Below are 21,110 nucleotides of genomic sequence, written 5' to 3' on the forward strand. Positions count from 1 at the left end.
TTTAAATTTAGATGTCCATTAAAACTCCAGAAACCAACCCAGACTTATGGAAACTGGAGCCAAAAAATCAGTTCTACCTTGGGCATATAGTAGTGGTCTTTTCTATAACCTTCAGTACCTTGGAGAGTTCACTCCCCTCTTCCCATTAAAAGGTACTAAGCAGATCAGAACTCAGTCTTGATATTTCCCTTAAATGAAATTGTGCAAATAATATGATTATACATTATTATAATATTATAGAATATTATAACATTATTAACTAGATTATAGCAGCTAACATTTATATAATAATAGCACCTACTGGGATTGTTGTGAGGATCAACCAAGATAATAAAATATGTAATGTGCTTTGAAAACCATAAAAGCAAAATGTAAATGATAGCTTTGTTATATAAGGCTTTAAGCTTTGCAGAGCACATTACCCATAATAATCTTTGTTTAACCCTTTGTTTGGGTTTATTTAGCCCTTTGGTTAATCACAACATATTTCTCACTGCTCTGATACCAATCACATATCAGTGGTACTCCTTGTAAATTCCTCAAGCCCATGAAGAAAGTCCTTCGGTTATTTATGATCCCTATTTTAAAGATAAAGCAACTGAAAAGTATTAAGCACATGCCCAATGTTCCAGCTGGGATTTGAATGCAGGGCCTCATGATTCCAAGTCTAGTATCTAAACCATTCCTCCACATTTTCATTGCTAAAGCAATTCAAAAAGCCAGCACTGGGAAGATATTTATAAGATAAAGAGAAATAATCAGGAACCCAGAGACCCCAGCTCTGCTTCTGGTTTAGCCACTGGATCTGTGAGTGTGACTTTTGCATTGGGGATATAAAGACTGAGATGATATTGGGGGCTTTTTTCAAGAAATTTAACAAAAGTGAGAATACATTTACATAGATAGCTATAACCCAAAAGGAACCAGGGTATTGTTGTGGAAAGAACACTGTATTGGGGGAAGATAAGGTCTAAGTCTGAATACTGGCTTTGTTATTTGTATGGTTTTAGGCAAGCCATTTAACCCCTCTGATCCATAGGCTCCTTTTCTGGAAAATTATTAAATTCTGTAAAATTAAAAATCTTGTATTAGAAGCTTAGAGAAGCACTAAGGTTTAGGATAGGGAGCACTGGATTTAGAGATATAGATCCTGGGTTCAAACATTTTCTCTACTAGGATCACACTACCTGTATAATTTTGGTACAATCCTAGTTGGGATCTCAGTTTCTTTATCTATCATTTGAAGAGATTAGATTAAATAATCTCTAAGGTCCCTTTTAGTTCTCAATTTATTATTTAATGGAATGTTGGTACAGGTAAGATGTTGGGAAAAATATTTAAGGAAGGTGAGATCAATTTTCATTGAGTAAGAAAGAAATAGGAATAAAGAGAAAGTGTAGGGAAAGTGCAGAGAAGGAGTATTATGAAAGAGATGGCACCTGCATTGACTCTTGAAAGAAAGAAGTTCAGATATATGTGGGTGGAAGAGAAAAGGAGTTCTCTCCAGGTTTGGAAGACAGTTTAAAAAGGGGCACAGAAATAAGACAGGACAGAACAAGAATAATAGATGGCATATAGATATGGGTCAGCAACAATGGCGAATATATGAAATGACTAATAGGTGATCAGACTAGAAAAGCAGATCAGAGTCAGAACATAATGGACTTTGAAGGCCACATTCATAATATTATTCTTTATTCAGTATGTGATTGGAAGAAATTAAAGATTGGTGAGAGGTGGATTAGCATGCATAATTAAATAATTATATTAGGAAAATAAATAAGAGAATATAAAAAGGTGCATTGGAAAAGGGACAGATTCATCGTTTTCAGAATGACAAAGAATTTCTGAGTTGGGAGGCAAGAATACTATAGTCTTATAGGATTATGTAGAAGTAACTATATAGAGTTAAAAGGAACCTTAGAGATAATCTAATTCAATCTCCCCATTTTACAGATATCTAAACTGAGACTCAATGAAGTTAAGTGTAGAAGATCACACAGATAGTAAGCAGCAAAGCAAGGGGTTGGACACAATTCTTTTGACTCTAAATACAATACACTTTGCAATGAGTCACATTGCTTCCACACTTAACTCATTAATCTGGGAGGAAAGAGATAAAAGTATGAACATTGGTAGCTATAGAGGTAGTTCAGAGGAAGGGCTATTTTTGAGATAGAAGCAAAAGGAGATACCAACTGAATAGACATATGGATGAGGATTAAGCAATTAGCTCTCAAATGCCTGGGGGACAGGGAGGTCAGTTGGTGGGAGGACAAGTAGGTGTATGGGGAAACTGCTGAAGATGAGGTAACTCCTTTGTGGATCACTTTTTTAAAATTGTGGCATTTTTTTTCAAATTATTTGTAGAGATAGTTTTCAACATTCATTTTGGTAAAATTTTCTCCCTCCCTTTTTTTCTTTTCTGCATCCCCAAGACAGCAAGTGATCTGATTATAGGTTATATTTGTGCAATCATATTAAATCTATTTCCATGTTGTTTATATTGGCTCATTTTCTTTATATGTAAAAAGAGGACTAGCTGATCTATCTTCCAAGTCCCTCCTAGACTTAACATTTTTATGATTCTAAGAACCAAATAGGGTATAAGGTCACTTGAATAACTAACACAGCTACTAGAAGGTATTAGTCTAAAAGACAGAGAAAACCAAATTTCACCTGATCACTATCACCATTCATTTTTTTCTCCAGTCACATCTCCCTTCCCATATCAATTCAACTGCAATAAATACCTTCTTCTAGGTTATCAAAATCATAAAAAAATGAAATGTCAGTGCCATAAAAATAAGATCATGCCAGGACACACAATACTCCACCAACATTATGTCTCTGCCCCTATTATTACTTTAGTTCCACCAACATAGGTCATGGTGGAAGTATCTCAAATATCTCGAATAAGAGTCAGTGAATGGTGCACACTGTAGGTCCCCAAGTGACCTATCAGAAGTTCAGCTTTTAAAAGTTTTTTGAAAATATATTAAATTACTATTTTATAGTCACCTAAGAAGATATACTTTGATAACACACTAAAAAAACCAGAACAACTGAACTAGGACACAGTTGGGGGGATGGGGATTAGGTGAAAATCAAGGAATGGAGAGGTAACATGACACTATTACAATATCCCCCAGCAATCCACTGGACTTTCTCATGGTAGAGCTATCCACAGTCAGAAAATAAAAGCAGACAATAGCAGACCATCCACACTAACATTAGTTAAATGAATCTATTCTATTGCTGTTACAAGTATCCTCTTTGATTTGTAGTCAAACTATTAAGACTTAAAAAAAAAGAAAGTGAGCCACAAAGAAGTTATCTCAACTTCAACATTTCCCCACCACCACCACCTACCTCTCTTCTAACCAACTGACCTTCCCGTCACCAGGCATTTGAGACCTATTTGATTTTTCCTCATCCATTATGTGCATTTAGTTGTGAGGTTGTTGTTTCTATATGATCTCCCCTGGAATCTTTGTTATTCCCCTATGTTATATCAGTCCTGGAAAGTTTATCATGCAAAGAGTCTTTTATGTAAACCAACCAAGATCTTTGGCAATGAGGAGTTTGACTATAATGATACATTATCACCAGGTTATATGAGAAGCAATATCATCTACCTCTTTTCTTGGATGTTTCTATCTATGAAGTCACAGGTTGTAGGAATCTGACATGCACTATACTCTGGATACTTTCCATAGCTAGTAAAAATTATTACTTAGCCAGAACAAATAAGCACCTGTCCTCAAGATATCTGAAATACCCTTTAAGTTGGTTTCATGATAATAATGAGTATGGAAAGGTATGATTCAATTGAGAAAGAACAGAAAGTCAACAGAGATAGAATCATTTCTTTTTCCTGATTAACTTGGCCAAAATAATCATCTGGGGAATGCTTTGAAAAAAAACATCTTAACCTTCCACAAATCCCTCTTCCCTCCATCCATTGTCACCATCATCCCCAACACCACCCCAGCCTTTGACAAATCACCACACACATGGCTTTGGTGCACAAAGTAATGACTTAAGTAGCAACTTTCCTAGTCCCTTGTCAACAGGGGCAAAAATCGAGAATGATTAAATCAGAGCCCTAGATGAATATGCCCATCAATAGGGGCTAGGGAATCCACACAGGTGCCTATGGCAATGCTGGGTTTTAGTCATGCCAGAAAATGGGATGAATAATTATATGGTTAAACACATTCCAAGGGGATCTGAGATGTCGGTGTTCACCTTGAAAAGGGTGTATTACCTGATGTGGCTGTGAACTGGACCATCTGCTGTAGGAAGGAGCACCTGAAGTCTTGCTGGCTGAGGTCCTCTGGAAAAGAGAGAAAAGAATACATGCTCCTTTTAGCCAGAATAGAACAGGACCAAAAACACCCACTTTAGCTTTACATCACTTTTCACATCAGCCTCAGAAAGTAAGCTTAATTATTTGATCCTAGCCATGGATAAAAGTTGTTTTGGAGTCAGTCCTTTTCCTTCCTTCCTTCCTTCTTTTCCTTCCTCCTCTCCTCTCCTCTCCTCTCCTCTCCTCCTTCCCTCCTTTCCATTCATTCCTTTTTCCCCTGTCATACTACTAATGCTACCATAACCTTTCATATATCATCTTCCCAGACTTCCCTCTTTTTATCTTCTACCCAGCTCAATTCTGCCCATTCTTCAAGGTCCATTTCAAGGAGGAAGTATACTAGGAATGTGACATAGTGCAGTGAGGAATGAATGCGAAACCACAAGGACCTGAATCGGAATCCTGGTTCTGCCATAGGATATCTGTGTGATTTTGGTCAAGAAACTCCCAATCACCTAGAAATATCCTCATATATTGACACACAGTATAAAACAAAATAGGCAAGTGAATGAAAATGTGACCTGGTAGGAGAGGGAGAGAGTACCAGAGTCAAGAGAGTGGTTTAGAATCAGAACTCTGGGATTATCCAGCTCAAGGCCTTCTATTTATAAACAAGGGAATACAAGTTTGAAGTAAGGATGCAGTTTTTGTAAGATCATTCAGGAAATAATGGCAATGCCAGGGTTCAAACTCTCTGATTCCAAATTCATTTCTATTACTGCTGAATTCTCCTTCCTTTCAAGTAGAAGTACTCCAAAAAAAGAAAAAGAAAACAATGGTTTAAATGTCAGAGAACATAAATCCAAGAAGTGTTATTTTCTCCTAACTTGATGACATCATGTGAGTCACCTCTCTTCTCCTGATCTGCTTCTCATTCTTTACAATGAAGGTGTCAGAGTAATAAACCATGTCTTGGGTCCCTTTCATCTCTAAATCTCAAATCCTGTTAAGGTGACTAATATGTGGAAGAGAGTATATAAGTAAGGAAAGGAACAAAGAGAACTGGCAAAGGAGAACAGTGAGTAACTGAAAATATGTTTAATGGTAACTGCAAAAGCAAGAAGAAATGATTTGCTAACTATGAAACTTCCCTTCAGAGAACATTCTTTTCAACAAAAGAAGAAGACAAGCCACAATAAGTCTGTAAAACAATCCAGCCTCAATGGCTATTCAGACACTGGACAGACTGCCAGTTGTTACAGATAGAACAACAGCCAACCAGCTAGGTTCTGGGATCTCTTAGTGTTCATGAAAATTGGCAAAGATTTGAAAAATTTATGTATTTCAGAGATTGTATGTGTATGTATGTGTTTATATGACTCCATCTTCACAAGTCGAAAAACTCTTATAACATCTTCAGATGGGAAAAAACATAATAAATAAACAGCATTTGAGGAGGTCAACTGCCAATTGGACATCTGCTTTCAACATCTCATCACAGAAAATCACTGGCAAGTACAATCATGAGAGACATTTTGTATTATTCAGACAGACTGAACTCTGGAAGGCAGACATTACCTTTGGGGCAATGCCTAGCTTTAGAATGACTATTATTTCAGGTGGAAAATCATGTTCCAATTCCAAACCAAAGTGAATCAGATGGAGCCAGACTAAAAGAGCAAATGAGGTAGACATCAGGGATTTTTGAAAGATGCTACAGAAAGCCTATACAGAATGTCCAAGTCCCTCCTCCATGATTTAAATTGGGAAACATTCAGCATTGCATGACCTTGGGTCATTTCATATGATGAACTCAAGAAAACGTTGCAACAAAGCACAAGTGGTTGGCACAACTTTGAATGGACAGTATATGGTCAGCTACAGGAATATTTTACCTGCATTTCATTTCTTGCTCTCATTATACTCTAGTCAGGAGTCCCAGAGGCAAACAATCTGCTACATATTAGCAAGGGAGAGAGGACAGAAAATTAAATAGAAAAACTCAACTTTATTTTATCTTTCTTCCCTTCGGGTAGGGGGCCTAGGTTGGGCAGAGCTGTTGGAGTCAGTGAAAAGCTTAGTGAGAAAAGGAGATAAATTTTGTTAGTTAACAATGATTCCCAGGCAATCCTTGTTCCCCAAAATCATAATAAAAATTAGTTGAATTTGGAGAAATACTAATTTGAAGACAGAAAGCAAATATATTTTGTTTGGGGGGAGGGAATATGATCATTTACACAATTTGATTCAATGTGGGGATAATAAAGAATTCCTCAGAATTCTACACTGAAAGTATCTTACCAAGGTGATGTATCCCACTGACAGTAGTTACTGTCAGTATGCTCAAAATATCCTTCATTAAGAAAAAACATAAATCCTTTTCATTGCACTTTAAGTCATTTTTTCCTTACATTCGCTCCTTCACAGATGATGATGGTGATGATGATGATGATAAGGATGGTGGTGGTAATGATGTGATAAGGATGATGCCAGTGATGATGATAAGGATGATGATGGCAGCATGACAAAGATGGTCTTGGAGCTTGTAAGTCCAATTCTCAATTCTGATATGAGTTGCATGATCTGGGTAATTCATTTAGACTCCAAGCATTGCATATAGCTCTCTAAGAGAGTTAATTACAGAGAATAGGAAGGTAAAGGAATAAGCATTTATATAACACCTACTACATACTAGGTATTGTGTTAAATACAAATTTCTCTTTTAGAGAAAAGAAATGCTTCCAATCTGTATAGATGGAGGGAATTTTCAAATTGGGGGTCTCCAACACCCATATAATGCTGGGATCTCACATAAATAAACAACTTAATTTTGCTTAATGTTTTAACATACACTTATAAATATATTTCATTTGACTCTCCTAACAACCCTTCCTACAAGAATTTAAAGACAAATATGAAGAATTCCACACTATAGATGAAGAAATTAAGGCACAAAGAGTTCACCGAATCTGTCAAAAGTAGCACAGTTTGTAGATGTCAGCAGAAGGGTCTTAACTTGTCTTCTGGTCCATTAAGTCCCATCCCACGTTATTTCCCCCAGATTAGATCAGCAGATTTTCTCTAGATCGTCACATGCTCTATTTGTTAATGTTCCAGTCACTTCCCTACCTTTTTTCTGAATGTCCTCTGAAATCTCCTAGCCCTCCCCTCTGACCTTGGTTTATTTCTCCTGAATATATCTACTCAATCTATAATAATATGCTAAAAGAAACCATCCTAATATGCCCTAGAGGTGGGAGGAGGTAAGAGGTGGAAGAGGAAGACAGCACCGGTCATCATCAATGATTGGACAAGTCCCTCTATTTTCAGGATGGTGCCTTTTCTCTGGGTTCGTTTTCCCAGAGACGAAAGGAAAGTACCCATCTCACTTTGGTGACAGGCTTGCTTCAGTGACAAAAAGCAAATGTTCAAGATTCCAGACAGTATTTTTCCCTTGAATTCAAAGCTGTACAGAGAATTTCCTGAAATTGGAGTGGTACTTGTGGCTTTGGGATTTACTGGATACTCTCTCCAAACTGCTAATTGGAATGACATCCTAAAAACGTCTTTGTCTTGGAAGCTCCCAAAGAGCCTTCCTGAGACTTGGGGTGAATTGAGGCCACTTCCCCAGCCCTAGGCTGTCCTCAGGTGAGCAGTGACTCAGGGAGGCAGCTAGAAAATGAAAAGTGTGCATGAAAAGACCCACTAGAAGATATGTGAAATGACATTATACACATCGAGTTCAAATCCCATCTATGTGGTTGGTGGCTCTTGTGACCCTGAGAAATCACCTGCTTGAGAATTCAATTTCTTCCTTTGATTCCCTTGAGAACAAGGACTAGTTTTTGTTTGTCTCTATCCTGGCACAGCAGGGACTTAATAAATGTTTGTTGACTTACTCATATGAGAAGGTGACTTAAGCTGTGATGTTCTTATCTGAATCTGCTGGTCCAAGCCCCAGCTTTGCCACACTGCCTATGGTGACCTTGGGCAAATCACTTCCCTCACTTTTAGGCTCAATGTCTTCATCTGTAAAGTGAAAGAATCTAGATGGCCTCTGAGACCCTTCTGCATAATCCTGTCATCTATTGATCATCTTTCATGCTATGATTACTCTCTCATGGCTCTTCCTAGTTCTGAATCTTTGAGTCCGTGATCTAATCAAGTTATAAACTGACCCTAAGCAACCAGCATTGAAACAAAATAGACTATAATGCCCTTGCTTCTCCTATAGACACTCTCTAAGCTATTCCCTTCTGACTTCATCCAAGGCTCCATTGATGTAGATTTTATCTTGATTTTATATGTATAAGATGCTGTAGGCAGTAGGATGGGAAGCAACAAGGCACTAAGAATAAGGAGGTGACAATGCCACTTTCCTCTGCCCAGTTCAGGTTTCATTTGGGTCACTGTGCTTAATTCTAGGCATCATATTTGATAGACTGGGAATGGCTTATAGGAAGATGACATGAAGAAGAATTTGAAGTTTGTTCCCTATGAAAGGCTATTAAAAATCAATGCAAGGAAATTATAGCAAAGTGCAACAAAAGTAACAGCTAGCATTTTTTTAATGCTGTTGGGTTTACAAAATATTTTGTATGCATCTTCACGGTAACCCTGTAAGGAAGGTGCTGCTACTAGCTTCATTTTATGAATTGGGATATGGAAGCTGAAATATTAAGTGGAACTTGGGGTGAATAGTAAATAGAGCCCCAGGCTAGGAGTTAGGGAAGTCCACATTAGATTCCTGTCTCAGACACTAAATATGTGACTTTGGGCATTTAACCTCTCTCAGTCTCTGTTTACTCATCTATAAAATGGGAATGGTAATACTATCAAGCTCAAAGGGCTCAAATGAGGACCTTTGCAAAAGCGCTTGTAGAATTGACGATGATGACAATGACGATGATGATGACAATGATGATGATGATTGCTCCCCTTAGTTGGAGTAATATAGCTTTCTTGGCTAGTATGTCACACTATAGACTCATTGAATTTATGTTGAGGCCTCTCAATTACTTCCCCAAAGTCATCTCAGTGTCATAACCAGGATTTAAATCAGGGAACCTGACTCTTTTTCACACATGAAACCACTTTGTGAATTTAGGTGACAATGAGGCATTGAAAAATGTCTGGTTGGGTATTCCCATTCATGCTCTAGGCTAAAAATCTAAGGATTCTGGGGCGGCTAGGTGGTGCAGTGGATAGGGCACCAGCCCTGGAGTCAGGAGTACCTGAGTTCAAATCTGGTCTCAGACACTTAATAATTACCTAGCTGTGTGGTCTTGGGCAAGCCACTTTACCCCGTTTGCCTTCCAAAAAAAACCTAAAAAATAACTCTAAGGATTCTGCATGGCTATGCAGATTTAGCATTAGGGATTGGTTAACTCTCTTCTTCCTTTGGTGTACCCTCTTCATCTCTTGATACCTACAAAGATGGCAGGCTAACAGATCATCTTTACAATAGTCTTGTTTTTCCAAAAGGGTTCAACTTTCCAAGATTCCCAGAAGCTTCTTCCCTATCAAAGAGCCAGAGGATGACATCAGAGTGGATGGGTATCTGGAGATTATGCAGTCTTCATTTTACAGGTGAAAAAAAACCGAGACCAAGAGAAACCAAATGTCTGGCTTTCAGTCACCTGGTTACCTGGTAACAGTCAGGTAGAGGGACCCAAGCTAGACATCTCAGAGTAAAGGAGGAGGAAGCTGGGCTAAGTTGAAAGTCAATGACTACAATGAATTAATCCTTCTTCCTAAGAGGAGGGAGCTCCTGCTGATAGAAGCAAAGGAAGCTTTCTGATAACAGAGAGCTCATCATTTATTTACTCCATTTCCTATTCCCTGTCTTTAGTCCTGTGGAGGAAGAAAGCTGGAGCTGGCTTCCTGCCTAAGTCTTCAGGGACAAACAACTGTCTATCTCCTTGAAGAAAGCTCTGGTTCCTTGTCTCAAGGCATGCGAAGTGACAGGATGACAATATGGCTCGTGAGTCTTTAAAAGGTCTGAAGAACAAGGGAGGGAGAAAATGCTATCTTTTCAAATGTCTTGGAATAAATTTTTCTTGTCACTGAGGATCTATGTGAAGGACACCAAAGATGAGTCAAAACATCACTGTGTAAGGCTCAACTCTGATATTATTTCTACCAGGAAACCTGACCCAACTCTTGCAGCTGAAGGTGGTCTCTTCCCCCTCAATGTCTCCTAGAGAACTTTGGACCTTTTTTTGGAGAGGGGAAGGGGAAGTCAGATATGTAGGATTTCTTCAGTGAATAGAAATCTCTGGGTGAAAACTCCCTTCACAAAACCAATAGACTATTCATCTGAAATTTAGATTGCCAAAAAGTTGCACAAAACACTGAGGGGTATAAGCAATATGCCCATGTATCAATGAAGACATATCAAAGGCACAACAAAAGTCCAGGAAAGTCCTCAATTTACTACAGTGTCTACCTTTCACAAGTAATCGCCATTAAATTTAGCGGAGGACTTATACCTCTTTTCCCAGCCTCAGTAGGATGTAGGATATTGTTTGGAGCTATCTTAGTATCCTCTTGGCTTAGCCTTGACCTCGATATTATAAGCACTTAATAAGAGATTTCTGAATAAATAAATAATAGAGTACTAAATGAATAGAGTACTAAACCTGCAATCTGGAAGCTGTAAACTCAAATCCTGCCTCACAGGCAGCAATTATCATGGATGAGGAATTCCATTTCATTCTCCCTCAGTTTCCCCATCTGTAAAAGTACTTGATTAGGGATTTCTTTCTAAAGCCTTGATCCAATGAGTTAGATTTTGCTCTTAATGATCAGAAAGACAAGGGAACATAATCATACATCACCATGAATAACAGAAACTCATAATTATATACTTTGTAATTAAAAAGTCAATCACATTCATGATGTTGTATAGTGGGTTAGCAAATGCTGTTGATTATATAGAGGGAATCTCTTTCCATATATATGTGTGTGTGTGTGTATCCATATATCCATATATACTTATATATATATATATATATCACTTTCTATAGATATGTGTTTATATATACATACATGCAAATGACTACCTTCATTTCACATATGAGGGAGACAAAGGATCTTAAGACCACATTGACTAAGAGACACAATGGATTGAACTCCAGACATTCCTGAATTGTGTGGCCCTGGGCAAGTGATTTAACTTCTGTTTTCTTAGCTTTCTTATCTGTAAAATGGAGATAATATAAGCAACTCTCTCCCATCCCTGTTGTAAGAATGTATATAGATGATATTTATAAAGCTCTTAGCAAGCATCCAGCACATACTTAGCTAGAATTATAATAATTGCTATTGTATTTCATTATATATTATAAAACAATATTTTATTTTCATTGTATTAATATTATGCCATACTGAGAAGTGTTATCCTATTTTACAGATGAGAAAACCGTGGTAAACCAAGATTGAGTGACTTGCCCTAGATCACACAGCTATCTAACTCAGGATTTGAACTCAGATCTTTCTAACTCTATGTCCCAGCATTCTATTCACTGCATCACCCAGGTACTAACAACTATGGGTGGGAATAACAACATCATCATCATCAACAACAACATATCTAGTGTTTATTATGTACCAGGTATTATACTAAACACTTTATCACAATTATTTCATTTACTTGTCATAACAACCCTGAGAGATGGGTTCTATTACTATCGCCATTTTACAGATGAGAAAAATTGAGGCAGAGAGTAAGTGACATGTCCAGGGACATCCAACTGTCTAAGATTAGTTTTGAACTCAAGTCTTCCTGAGCCCATGTCCAGTATTCTATCCACAACCCCACCCAGATGTCTCTAACTATGGTGTAACCATGAAACAGATTAATAAATCTTAGACTCCATCACTAATGCTCCACTATGGATGCGTTCAGATATAAAACTAAAGTTTGTAACAGTTTCTTTGAATTTGAAGAATTATATTGAAGAGAGCACTGTGGTTTGGGTATGAGAGTGCAAATACAGAAAAAGCTCTCTAGTTTTGCTAAGTGAAATCCCAAAGTAATCAATATAGACGAAGGGTAACTTTCAGGGACATGAGAGAGGATTTGAAAAATCTCCCCCCAGTTGAAATGTGATGTTGATCTGAGTAAGTAACCTTTGCATGGGAAAACCAAAAAGAGCTCTAAAGTAGATTGAACAAGAGGGATTTCTTGTGTAGGTTGGATAAAACTGCAGCTCTGCCTTAGAAAAGAAGTTCCATAGCTCCAGCACTTTAATTTTGACCAGTAGTGGTCTGTGGTGCCCTGTAGGAAAAGATGTGTAGCAGCTGCAAACCAACACAGGATGGACAGATGGTGATACTACAAAGGAAATGGTCAGCAGATGACATCAGTAATTCTGTGGGGAAGGAGTAAGAAGCAGCTTTGGTGTCAAAGAGAGACCCTGAGAACATCAGCTGCTGGCCTTAAGAGTTTTGCTTGTCTCCCCCCAACACTCCATGATCTGTGTAGATGTAAAAGACTGCAGTGCTCTTATTATTCTCATCATTCTGTTTTATGTAAAGCATCATGGAGTCTGATCTGATCAATAAAACAGTAGCATCAGATGGGGTCTTGGAAGTGGTCAATCTGAATAACCATTGACCTAAAGGAGGCTCTGAGTTTGAATGTTTTCATGGGACCCATGTCAGAGGGGAAATATGAGGCTACAGTTTAAGTGGTCCTCCAAAGCACCAAGGCATTCTCATTCTCTTTTGTTGTTCTTTTCATACCTCTGAGAATTACTCTGAATTCTTTATTCTTAGAGGAGCCAAAAGGTCTTAGAAATGGGGAAATCTTCATTTTACAAATAAAAATAAATAAACCTTGAGACCAACAGTGATCAAGTGTTATGTCCATAGTCGAGTTTTTTAGGGCTTCTACAAAAAAAAATGGCCAAAGACTGATTCTCTACATGGGACTCCTGCAATTCCCACATCATCAAGGAAATCTGCAGAGGTCAGAAGGAATTCTATTGAAGAAGTGGGAAAAATCAGTTAAATGATGAGGACCCCCCACCTCCCTATAAGAAGTTCCATGCTTAAGAGATGAGATTCTGTCATCTTCCTAATGGTGGACTATTTGGAATGGTGAACATTATCCAAACTATTGGAAGCATCCTTCCTTTTGAAACTTTCCCTGGGCCAACAGGCTAGTCTCATGCTCATTGCTAAATACCTAACAGCCCCACTGAATCTATCCTAAGCAGGACCAATGTGCTTCTCTTCAAATTGAAAAGTGTCCAAGAATTTTCTTTGCAAAATGAATCAGCTGCAACATTCATATATCCTTTGAGGCTCATGTCTTTGATGAATACAAGGAATTAATCAACCAACAAGTATTTATCAAGCTCCAGCTACTTGCCAGACATTGTAATGGGTTCTGAGGATGCAAAGAAAAAATAAACAGCCCCTGTTTTCAAGGCACTTATATTCTAGCAGGAGGAACAGGATAGGCATAAAAGAACATATTTCAATGTTTCTGAGTTCCACAATTTCATTGGTATAAGTATTTCTTCCCATTCATGTAGATTATAATTTCTCTATGCCAGAGCAGACTTTTTTCCTCACAAATCTACCCTGTGTTAATTGTCACAATTAACTATGAGAGGAAGAAGTAGAAAGGGGGAGAAGGAGAATTATAAAACTTTAATTGTTAAAATTTTTACTGCCATCAACATACAATTACCAAATTACAGGAGAAAAATTGAAATTCATTTAAAGAAAATAAGAATTGAAAATCAAATATTCAGAACTCTTAACACACTTACTATTATATAAATATATGGCCCAATGCAATATTTAAGACTCACAAGAGTTTGGAGAAAGACTGCCCTCTTCAGACGTACTTTTTTATATTATTACTGTTCTAACTTTTAAAAATCCAGTGTTATTCAATAATCCTTTCTCTAAGGGGGAAAAATAAAATGAAAGAAATATTTTTCAAATCAGAGTTGGTTGGTAATTAAAAGAAAACAATTTCAAGGAAAGAAAACCAAAGCAGTTTTGAAAGTGGCTGTCTATTTAGTCTGTCCCTAACTTGCCAAAATCACATTTCTTATAAATATTGCACATGGCTCCTGGATATTCTAAACATGTGCTAGACTTCAGAGCTGTAATTAATTAATGGAGCTGTCTGAGCCTGAGATGTTTACTTAAGCTGTCATATATCTGTGTGTTCAGAACAACCACCTGAATTCACAATCATTGGCTTCCCTGACATTAGAATATTTAATAACCACAATGAGCTCCACTCTCATTTCACAAAAAGCCCTTGTTTCCTTTCTGTCAGTCCTAACACCCCCAAAACTGCAATTAAGGGAATTGTCAGAAGGATGGTCATCATACATACTTGGTCTGCCAGAAAAGTATTGTGTTTCTGCCTCCAGCATCCTTTGTTTTCTGAGAATGTTATAGTTGGGGCACAAGGACAAGATTTTAAAACACTAAACTATTTCTTACATTTTCCCTCAATATAATTAAATCCAAACAATAATATAACAATAATAATTCACATAGAATGATATCAGAGAAACCTGGGAAGATTTGTGTGAACTGATTCAGGATAAAGTAAAGACTAACATGAGAACAATTTATCCTGAATAATTCAATAAATTGAATAATTTATAATAGCAAAGAAAAATAACTTGAAAATAATTAAGAATTCTGGAAAACCCAATGATTCACCCCTATTCCAAAGGACCGATGATGAAGTATGTTATCCATCAACCAGCGGAGAGGTGATGGTTTCAGTGTATAGAATGAGTTATCCATTTTTAAATATGGACAATGTTCTATTTTTTGTTTGACTATGAATATGTTTTACAAAGTTTCTGGGTTTTTTCCTTTTTTAATTACCTTGATGGGGAAAAGGAAGGGAAAGAAAATCAATGCTTGCAAATTGAAAAATTAAAAACAAAAATTATAATTTCTAGATGCTAACATAATTATTTGCAATCAGTATGCTAAATTCAAATTTTAAAGAAGATTAAAACAAGATTTGTTAACATCCTTAAATGTTTCATGTCCTATTTTATGATGCAGGAAGGAGTTCTATAGAAAATAGCATCTATAATATGGTTTTTCTTAGTGTGACCACATTAAATCCTCAAAGAAAAAAGATATAAAAATAGGGAAAGAACAAAATGTCAATTTAGAAAGGTCCACTGAACCACAATTTTAAAGGGGATTTCTTTCTGAAAACTGAATCTGAGTTTGGAGGAAAGCAGTACAAGTGCAGCACACCTAATTTCCCTTCTATTTTGCATAAGTAATATATGGAATGGTAGAACCGAATAAATAGAGAACCACTTCCATTGTAATTGAAGGAAGGGAGCTCAAAGTCGATATGTCCCAGCATGTGCTTCTCCCAGCCTCTAAGATTCAGTTGCATGTATAATTGATAGGCTGCCATTTTTTATGATGGGTAAAATAGTAGTAAATAAATGATGAAGGCTTAAAAATATCACTCATTTGCCAGGAAATTTCAGTGTTTCTTTGAACCAATTATAAATTGCTCCTATTATTCCTGTGTTTCCACCAAGGTCTTCCCCCCCCCTTGGTTCTATTGCCCCCACATTCCTTGGAAAGGAAGATAATTCACCATGAATCCTAACTTTGCTTTGTAGTTTCACATGGCTTCAAAGCCATAGCAGATGGGGAAAAATTAAGCTCTACTAAAGGAAGGACCCTTGCTAATACATCTCAGCTAACCAAGAATGATGGCCTCAGCATCACATCTGTACAGCAGAACAATGAGATCAAATCCATTGCTCTCATTTTACAAATGAGGACACTGAAGCTCACAAATTTAAGTGGTTCCCAAGGGTCACAAAAATAATCAACAAAGCCAGAATTTGAACTCATGTGCTATAATATCAAATCAAAATGTTTGACTGTTTCATGGTTTTTCTACCTATCTTTTTATCTTCTCCCCATCCATCAACCAAATAAAATATAAGTGCCTTCAGAACAAGAAAATTTTGTCATTGTTTTCCTGATACCTTCCTTGAATTTATACAGAGGTAGCTAGGTGATGCAGTTAATGGAATGCTATACTTGAAGTCAAGAAGACCAGCATTCAAATCCAACCTCAGATACTCCTGTGTCTCTGAAAATCAAAGCAAGTCACAATCTCTCCAAACATGAGTTTCCTCTTCTATAAATTGGGATTAATGGCAGCAACTACTTTTCTGGGCTGTTGTAAAGTCACAATGAAGTAATATTTGTAAAGCCCTTTGCATACTTAAAATTCTAAATAAATGAAGTTACTCCCTCCAATAGTAAAGAATCACAGAATTGCAGAAGTAGAAGGGTCATCGAAGGTCATCTAGCATCTGGTTGGACAAGAATACTCTCTAAAACAAATCCAACTTATAATGATTGAGACATATCACAATCTTATCACATGTTTTCAGCTTCAGTGACTCTGGTCTATGCCTTCCATAGAAAACTACTCACCAGGCTAGAGATTTTCTTTAAGTCTTTTACCAAAATAGCACCTAGATTGTCCAGATGTGGCCACTCTCTCTCACAGTATATGACTGGTTTTCTGATTTTCTAATTATGCCCAAAATCTTTGAAAGTGACACATGATATTGAAGTTACTTAGTAAAATCTTTTCTAAGTTAAACTGAATTAGAGACTCCAGGGCATTCATTTCTCATGACAGGGCTTTATGAATACATGCTAGGACATGAACTCCAGCATCAGAGAAATTTAGAAAGTTGACCTCAGTAGCTCCAATAAATTTTTAGTTCTAAACTCAATCACTTTTATTGGTTCATCAATATTTATTAGCACTGTGTTTGTCTGAGGGGGGGTCATTTCATACCCTGACTCTTTGAAGGAAGCCTCTGATAACCCAGCATATATAGTAGGAAGACTGACATGTTGTATATTTTCATAGAAACAAAGTTCTAAGAGTAGTAGTTCAGACTCAGAAGTCACCAAATTACACCCTCACTTTACAGATCAGGAATCTGAAATAAATGATGTGTACTAAGTTGCTCAAGTTCATATAGTTAGAAATGATTAGAAGAGGTATTTGAACCTGGATTCCATATCCATCCAATGACTATAATCTCTAATTCTATGATTCAAAGAATATTTGACAACCAGATAAATTTTCAAACCATAAGACCACACTGTCTCTCCTTTTCAGAGATGGACTTTTTGTTCCTATTTGATCCAAAACTATGATTGCATCAGAAGGAAGATAGACCTGGGAACCATCACCACCGAGCATTTATTCATTTATAGCTTATATTGTTTTAGCAGCATCACAAATCTAGAATCAAAAGTAAATTGGAAGTCAATTCTTCCTGACTCCAAGGCTAGCATACTATTCTTTTCATTACAACAAGTTGCCTATCATATGACCAGAAAATTTGCAGATATATCACATGAAACTCAATGAGTTGCTAAACACCATCTCAAAAAGTTCTCAAAATCCCCTTTTCTTCTAAATATTTTAACAATGACAGTGACAATGACCCAAACCATGATCATGGATAGTCATCATAATTGAAACCCACCCTAAGGGAAAAGTCACAGTCATTCTATATTGGGTTATATAATGATAACCCTAGTATAATAAAAAACAAACAGAACAAAACAGCTCTCTAGTGAAGTCATCTGTTTGGAATTTCATTCCAAGTAAAGAAAATATTAATAAAACCAGCAATGTGTTGAGTTTATCTGACAAAAATCACTGATCACTGCATATGCTATACTTATAGGTGACAGCTGAGTCTCAGGTAGTTATCAAATTTGGGTGACCAACCCTAAAAGTGTCTCAGCAAGTGCTCATACTGGAGCTGCTAGTCCTCCTGAACATTCTATACACCCCATGCTCACAGAAACAGAGAAGTTATGAAGAGAGGAGTGTTTGGAATTTAAGATCATGAGCTGTTGGACATTTGGAGATTAGAGTAATCAGGTTTGAGATGTTCAAAAGACAATGAATATGCAAGAATAGAAGTCAGAAAAGAAGTTGGGAGTGAACAAAACAGAGACTTTTTTTTAAAGTGAGATTCATAAAATGGCCCATAGCTCATAAGAGCACTAACCCCACTCAGATTCAGATTCAAGTCATAGCATTTATCTCAATCCCTTCAATCAATATGCATTATTAAGCTCAATCTATATGGAAGACATTATGCTAAACCCTATGGGTCACAAAAAGAGGAGTGAAATGGGAAGGGAATTAAGAAATTTTGAAGTCTAGTTGCTTATCAACATAAACAAGCCAGACAAGGAAAGGACAGCAATAAAACAGTAGATCATTTAATTGGACTGGAAGTAAATAGTAAAGCAACCAGCATCCAATTCAACCCTTATTTCCTGAAAATGAGCATATTTTCATTACCTTCCTTCCTCCTTCCTTCATTCTCCAGCACTTAGGGAAATTAAATCCTATCAAAATCATCTCTCTTTTAGAGAAGGTATAGAGAGGTTCTTTATGAAACCAGAAAGAAAGATCTGGTATCTTCAGAGCAGACAGTCTTAGTATCACTGATTAAACTCCTGCCAATATCTATAACCCATCCTTCCTCCAGCCTAAGTATTTCTAGGCTAGGCTTGCCTCATAGATCATTCATCATCCACCATATGCATCTCCATGACCTAAAAACCTCACCATCATCTCCACTCTGCCTCTCCTCCTTCATGGTTATAAATGTGAAATATGCTTCTCTTATTCCTCTATTTTCCCAGAACTCATCTTACATCCAATCCCTTTATATCTTCTAAGCACACGACCTCCTGGAAAATGGAGTCATTCATTGTTCACCCTCAGGGATGATTCCTGTTTGGATCCAGTAATACTGTTAAATGTAGTCTACTTTGGCTATGCCTATTACATCCTTCCTCCTTGCAAATTACATAGATGTGTGGATCACAAATGCAATGGACATCCAATATATGACATTCATTAAACCACATAAAACATAGAGTTGTATGTAGTACAATCATCATCAATTGCTTACATATATCATCTCTTTACTCATTACCCAGAGAGGGTATAAGTCAGCCTGTTCACTGACTCAGTAGTTCTAGTGTTTCTACATTGACCCATTGTTGTTTCTGCATCCATAGTCTCTATCCCCTCTATCTGGTCCAGTGTCTTCAGACCCATTGTCCTCTAGTCCTCTGGGCCTGTAGATTGGGAAAGGCTGAATGATGCTATTTCCAAACTCTACTGAAGGCTCTACAGATGAACTTTGTGCCTTGGGGTCCCTATACCAATATACATAGAGTGTGAAATGGGAAGGTGCAGTCTTTGCATTCAGACATCCTACTATGTCTAGGCAGAGCTTTCCAATCCTAATGGGTACCAACATTCAGTTTCCTATCCATCTGAGCATTGACTTAGATACTCTCCATATGGCCCATGAGGTAGTGCTTCCAATTTCCAGTCACCAGGGGATAAATCCTTGGAAATTGCTTCTTTATTTTCCATGTTTCCTTTCAGTCTATCCATAAGCACATATTAAGTGACTATTATATTCCAGACTCTGCAGTCCCTGACCTCAAGAGGCTCACAGTCTAATGTAGCTTCTCAGTCTGTTTTGGTGTAGGCTGATGAATAACATGTTTTTCAATTGTTTTGTATAATTTGATGCCCCACTGGTCAATCTCATAGGACTTGATCCCTAGGCTGGTACTGCTGCCCCCAAATTCAAACAGCATTGCATTGCTTTTTTCTCTCTTTATTCTTTTGAGAGAGATCAAAGTATGAAAACAGATTTATTTCAGCTATTTTTCCCCATTTGTGAAATATCTATAATAGTTGGTTTTAGGTTGCTACTTTTTGAACCAAGAATCTAACAGTAGGAAGTTAGGGTTCTGGACTAAAAAAATCAAAGAGTAAGAAAGTGAATACTGTGGTATCATTCCTGGTGACATTATTCATGCCCAATAGATACATGATAAGTTGACTTTGCTGAGTTTCTGGTTAGGCCTCCAGGATATTCAATTGTAGATGATTGAAACACTAATGATGGTGCTCCTGGCAAGGTGTCATTCTAGACATTTTTATTGCTGTTCAGTAGTATCTGTCTTTTCATGATCCCATGAACCATAGCATGCCAAGATCTTTTGTCCTCCACAATCTCTCCAAGTCTGTACAACTTCATGGTCATTGTTTAAATGATACTATATCCATCTCATCCTCTGCTGTCCCCTTTTCCTTTTACCTTCAATCTTTCCTAAGGGTCTTTCCAATGATTCCTATTTTTCCAATATGTGTCTAATGTATTGAAGCTTCAGCTTCAGTATTTTACCTTCCAGTGAATAATCTTAAATAATTTCTTTAATTATTGATTGAGTAGATCTTTCTGATCAAAGAACTTTCAAAAATCTTCTCCAGCATCCCTATTTGAAAACATCCATTCTGCAGTATTCAACTTTCCTTATAATTCAATTCTCCCAACTATATGTTGCCATTATACATTTTTGGCTCAAACCAATTAAGGTAGTTCCTGGAATTCTTCACCTGCTAGATATTAATCTTGGTCAGAATAATTCTTGCTAAATAGCACAATAGAATTGTTGAATTCAGTAGGTCAGGATGAATTCAGAAAAAGTCAACCCTCCATTGCCCAAAGAATAAAAAGATCTCCAAGAGACAGAATATACAAGATCAGTTTGCTCAGCACTTCACCATAAGCGTCAATAACAAATTTACTTTTGCCAATAGCTAGATACTGCACACAAAGTTTCCTAAAATAGTCTGCCAATAGAAGGCTGGTATGCCATTCATTGGTCTTACAATGTGCTAACT

The 21,110-nt window shown here is 37.1% G+C and overlaps 1 protein-coding gene across 1 annotated transcript in view; it reads right to left on the reverse strand.

Moving 5' to 3' along the window:
- Positions 1-279: 279 nt before the first annotated feature.
- ZCWPW2 (zinc finger CW-type and PWWP domain containing 2) overlaps positions 280-21,110 on the reverse strand; it is a 475,923-nt gene continuing 455,092 nt past the window's right edge. Inside the window, exon 9 of the mRNA XM_074195633.1 lies at positions 280-4,339. Within this exon, the coding sequence (XP_074051734.1) occupies positions 4,175-4,339 (165 nt within the window). The 3' untranslated portion in view covers positions 280-4,174. The remainder of the gene's footprint in view (positions 4,340-21,110) is intronic.

This window comes from Macrotis lagotis, chromosome 7 (assembly GCF_037893015.1).
Source record: "Macrotis lagotis isolate mMagLag1 chromosome 7, bilby.v1.9.chrom.fasta, whole genome shotgun sequence".
In the NCBI taxonomy this organism is placed as follows: domain Eukaryota; kingdom Metazoa; phylum Chordata; class Mammalia; order Peramelemorphia; family Peramelidae; genus Macrotis; species Macrotis lagotis.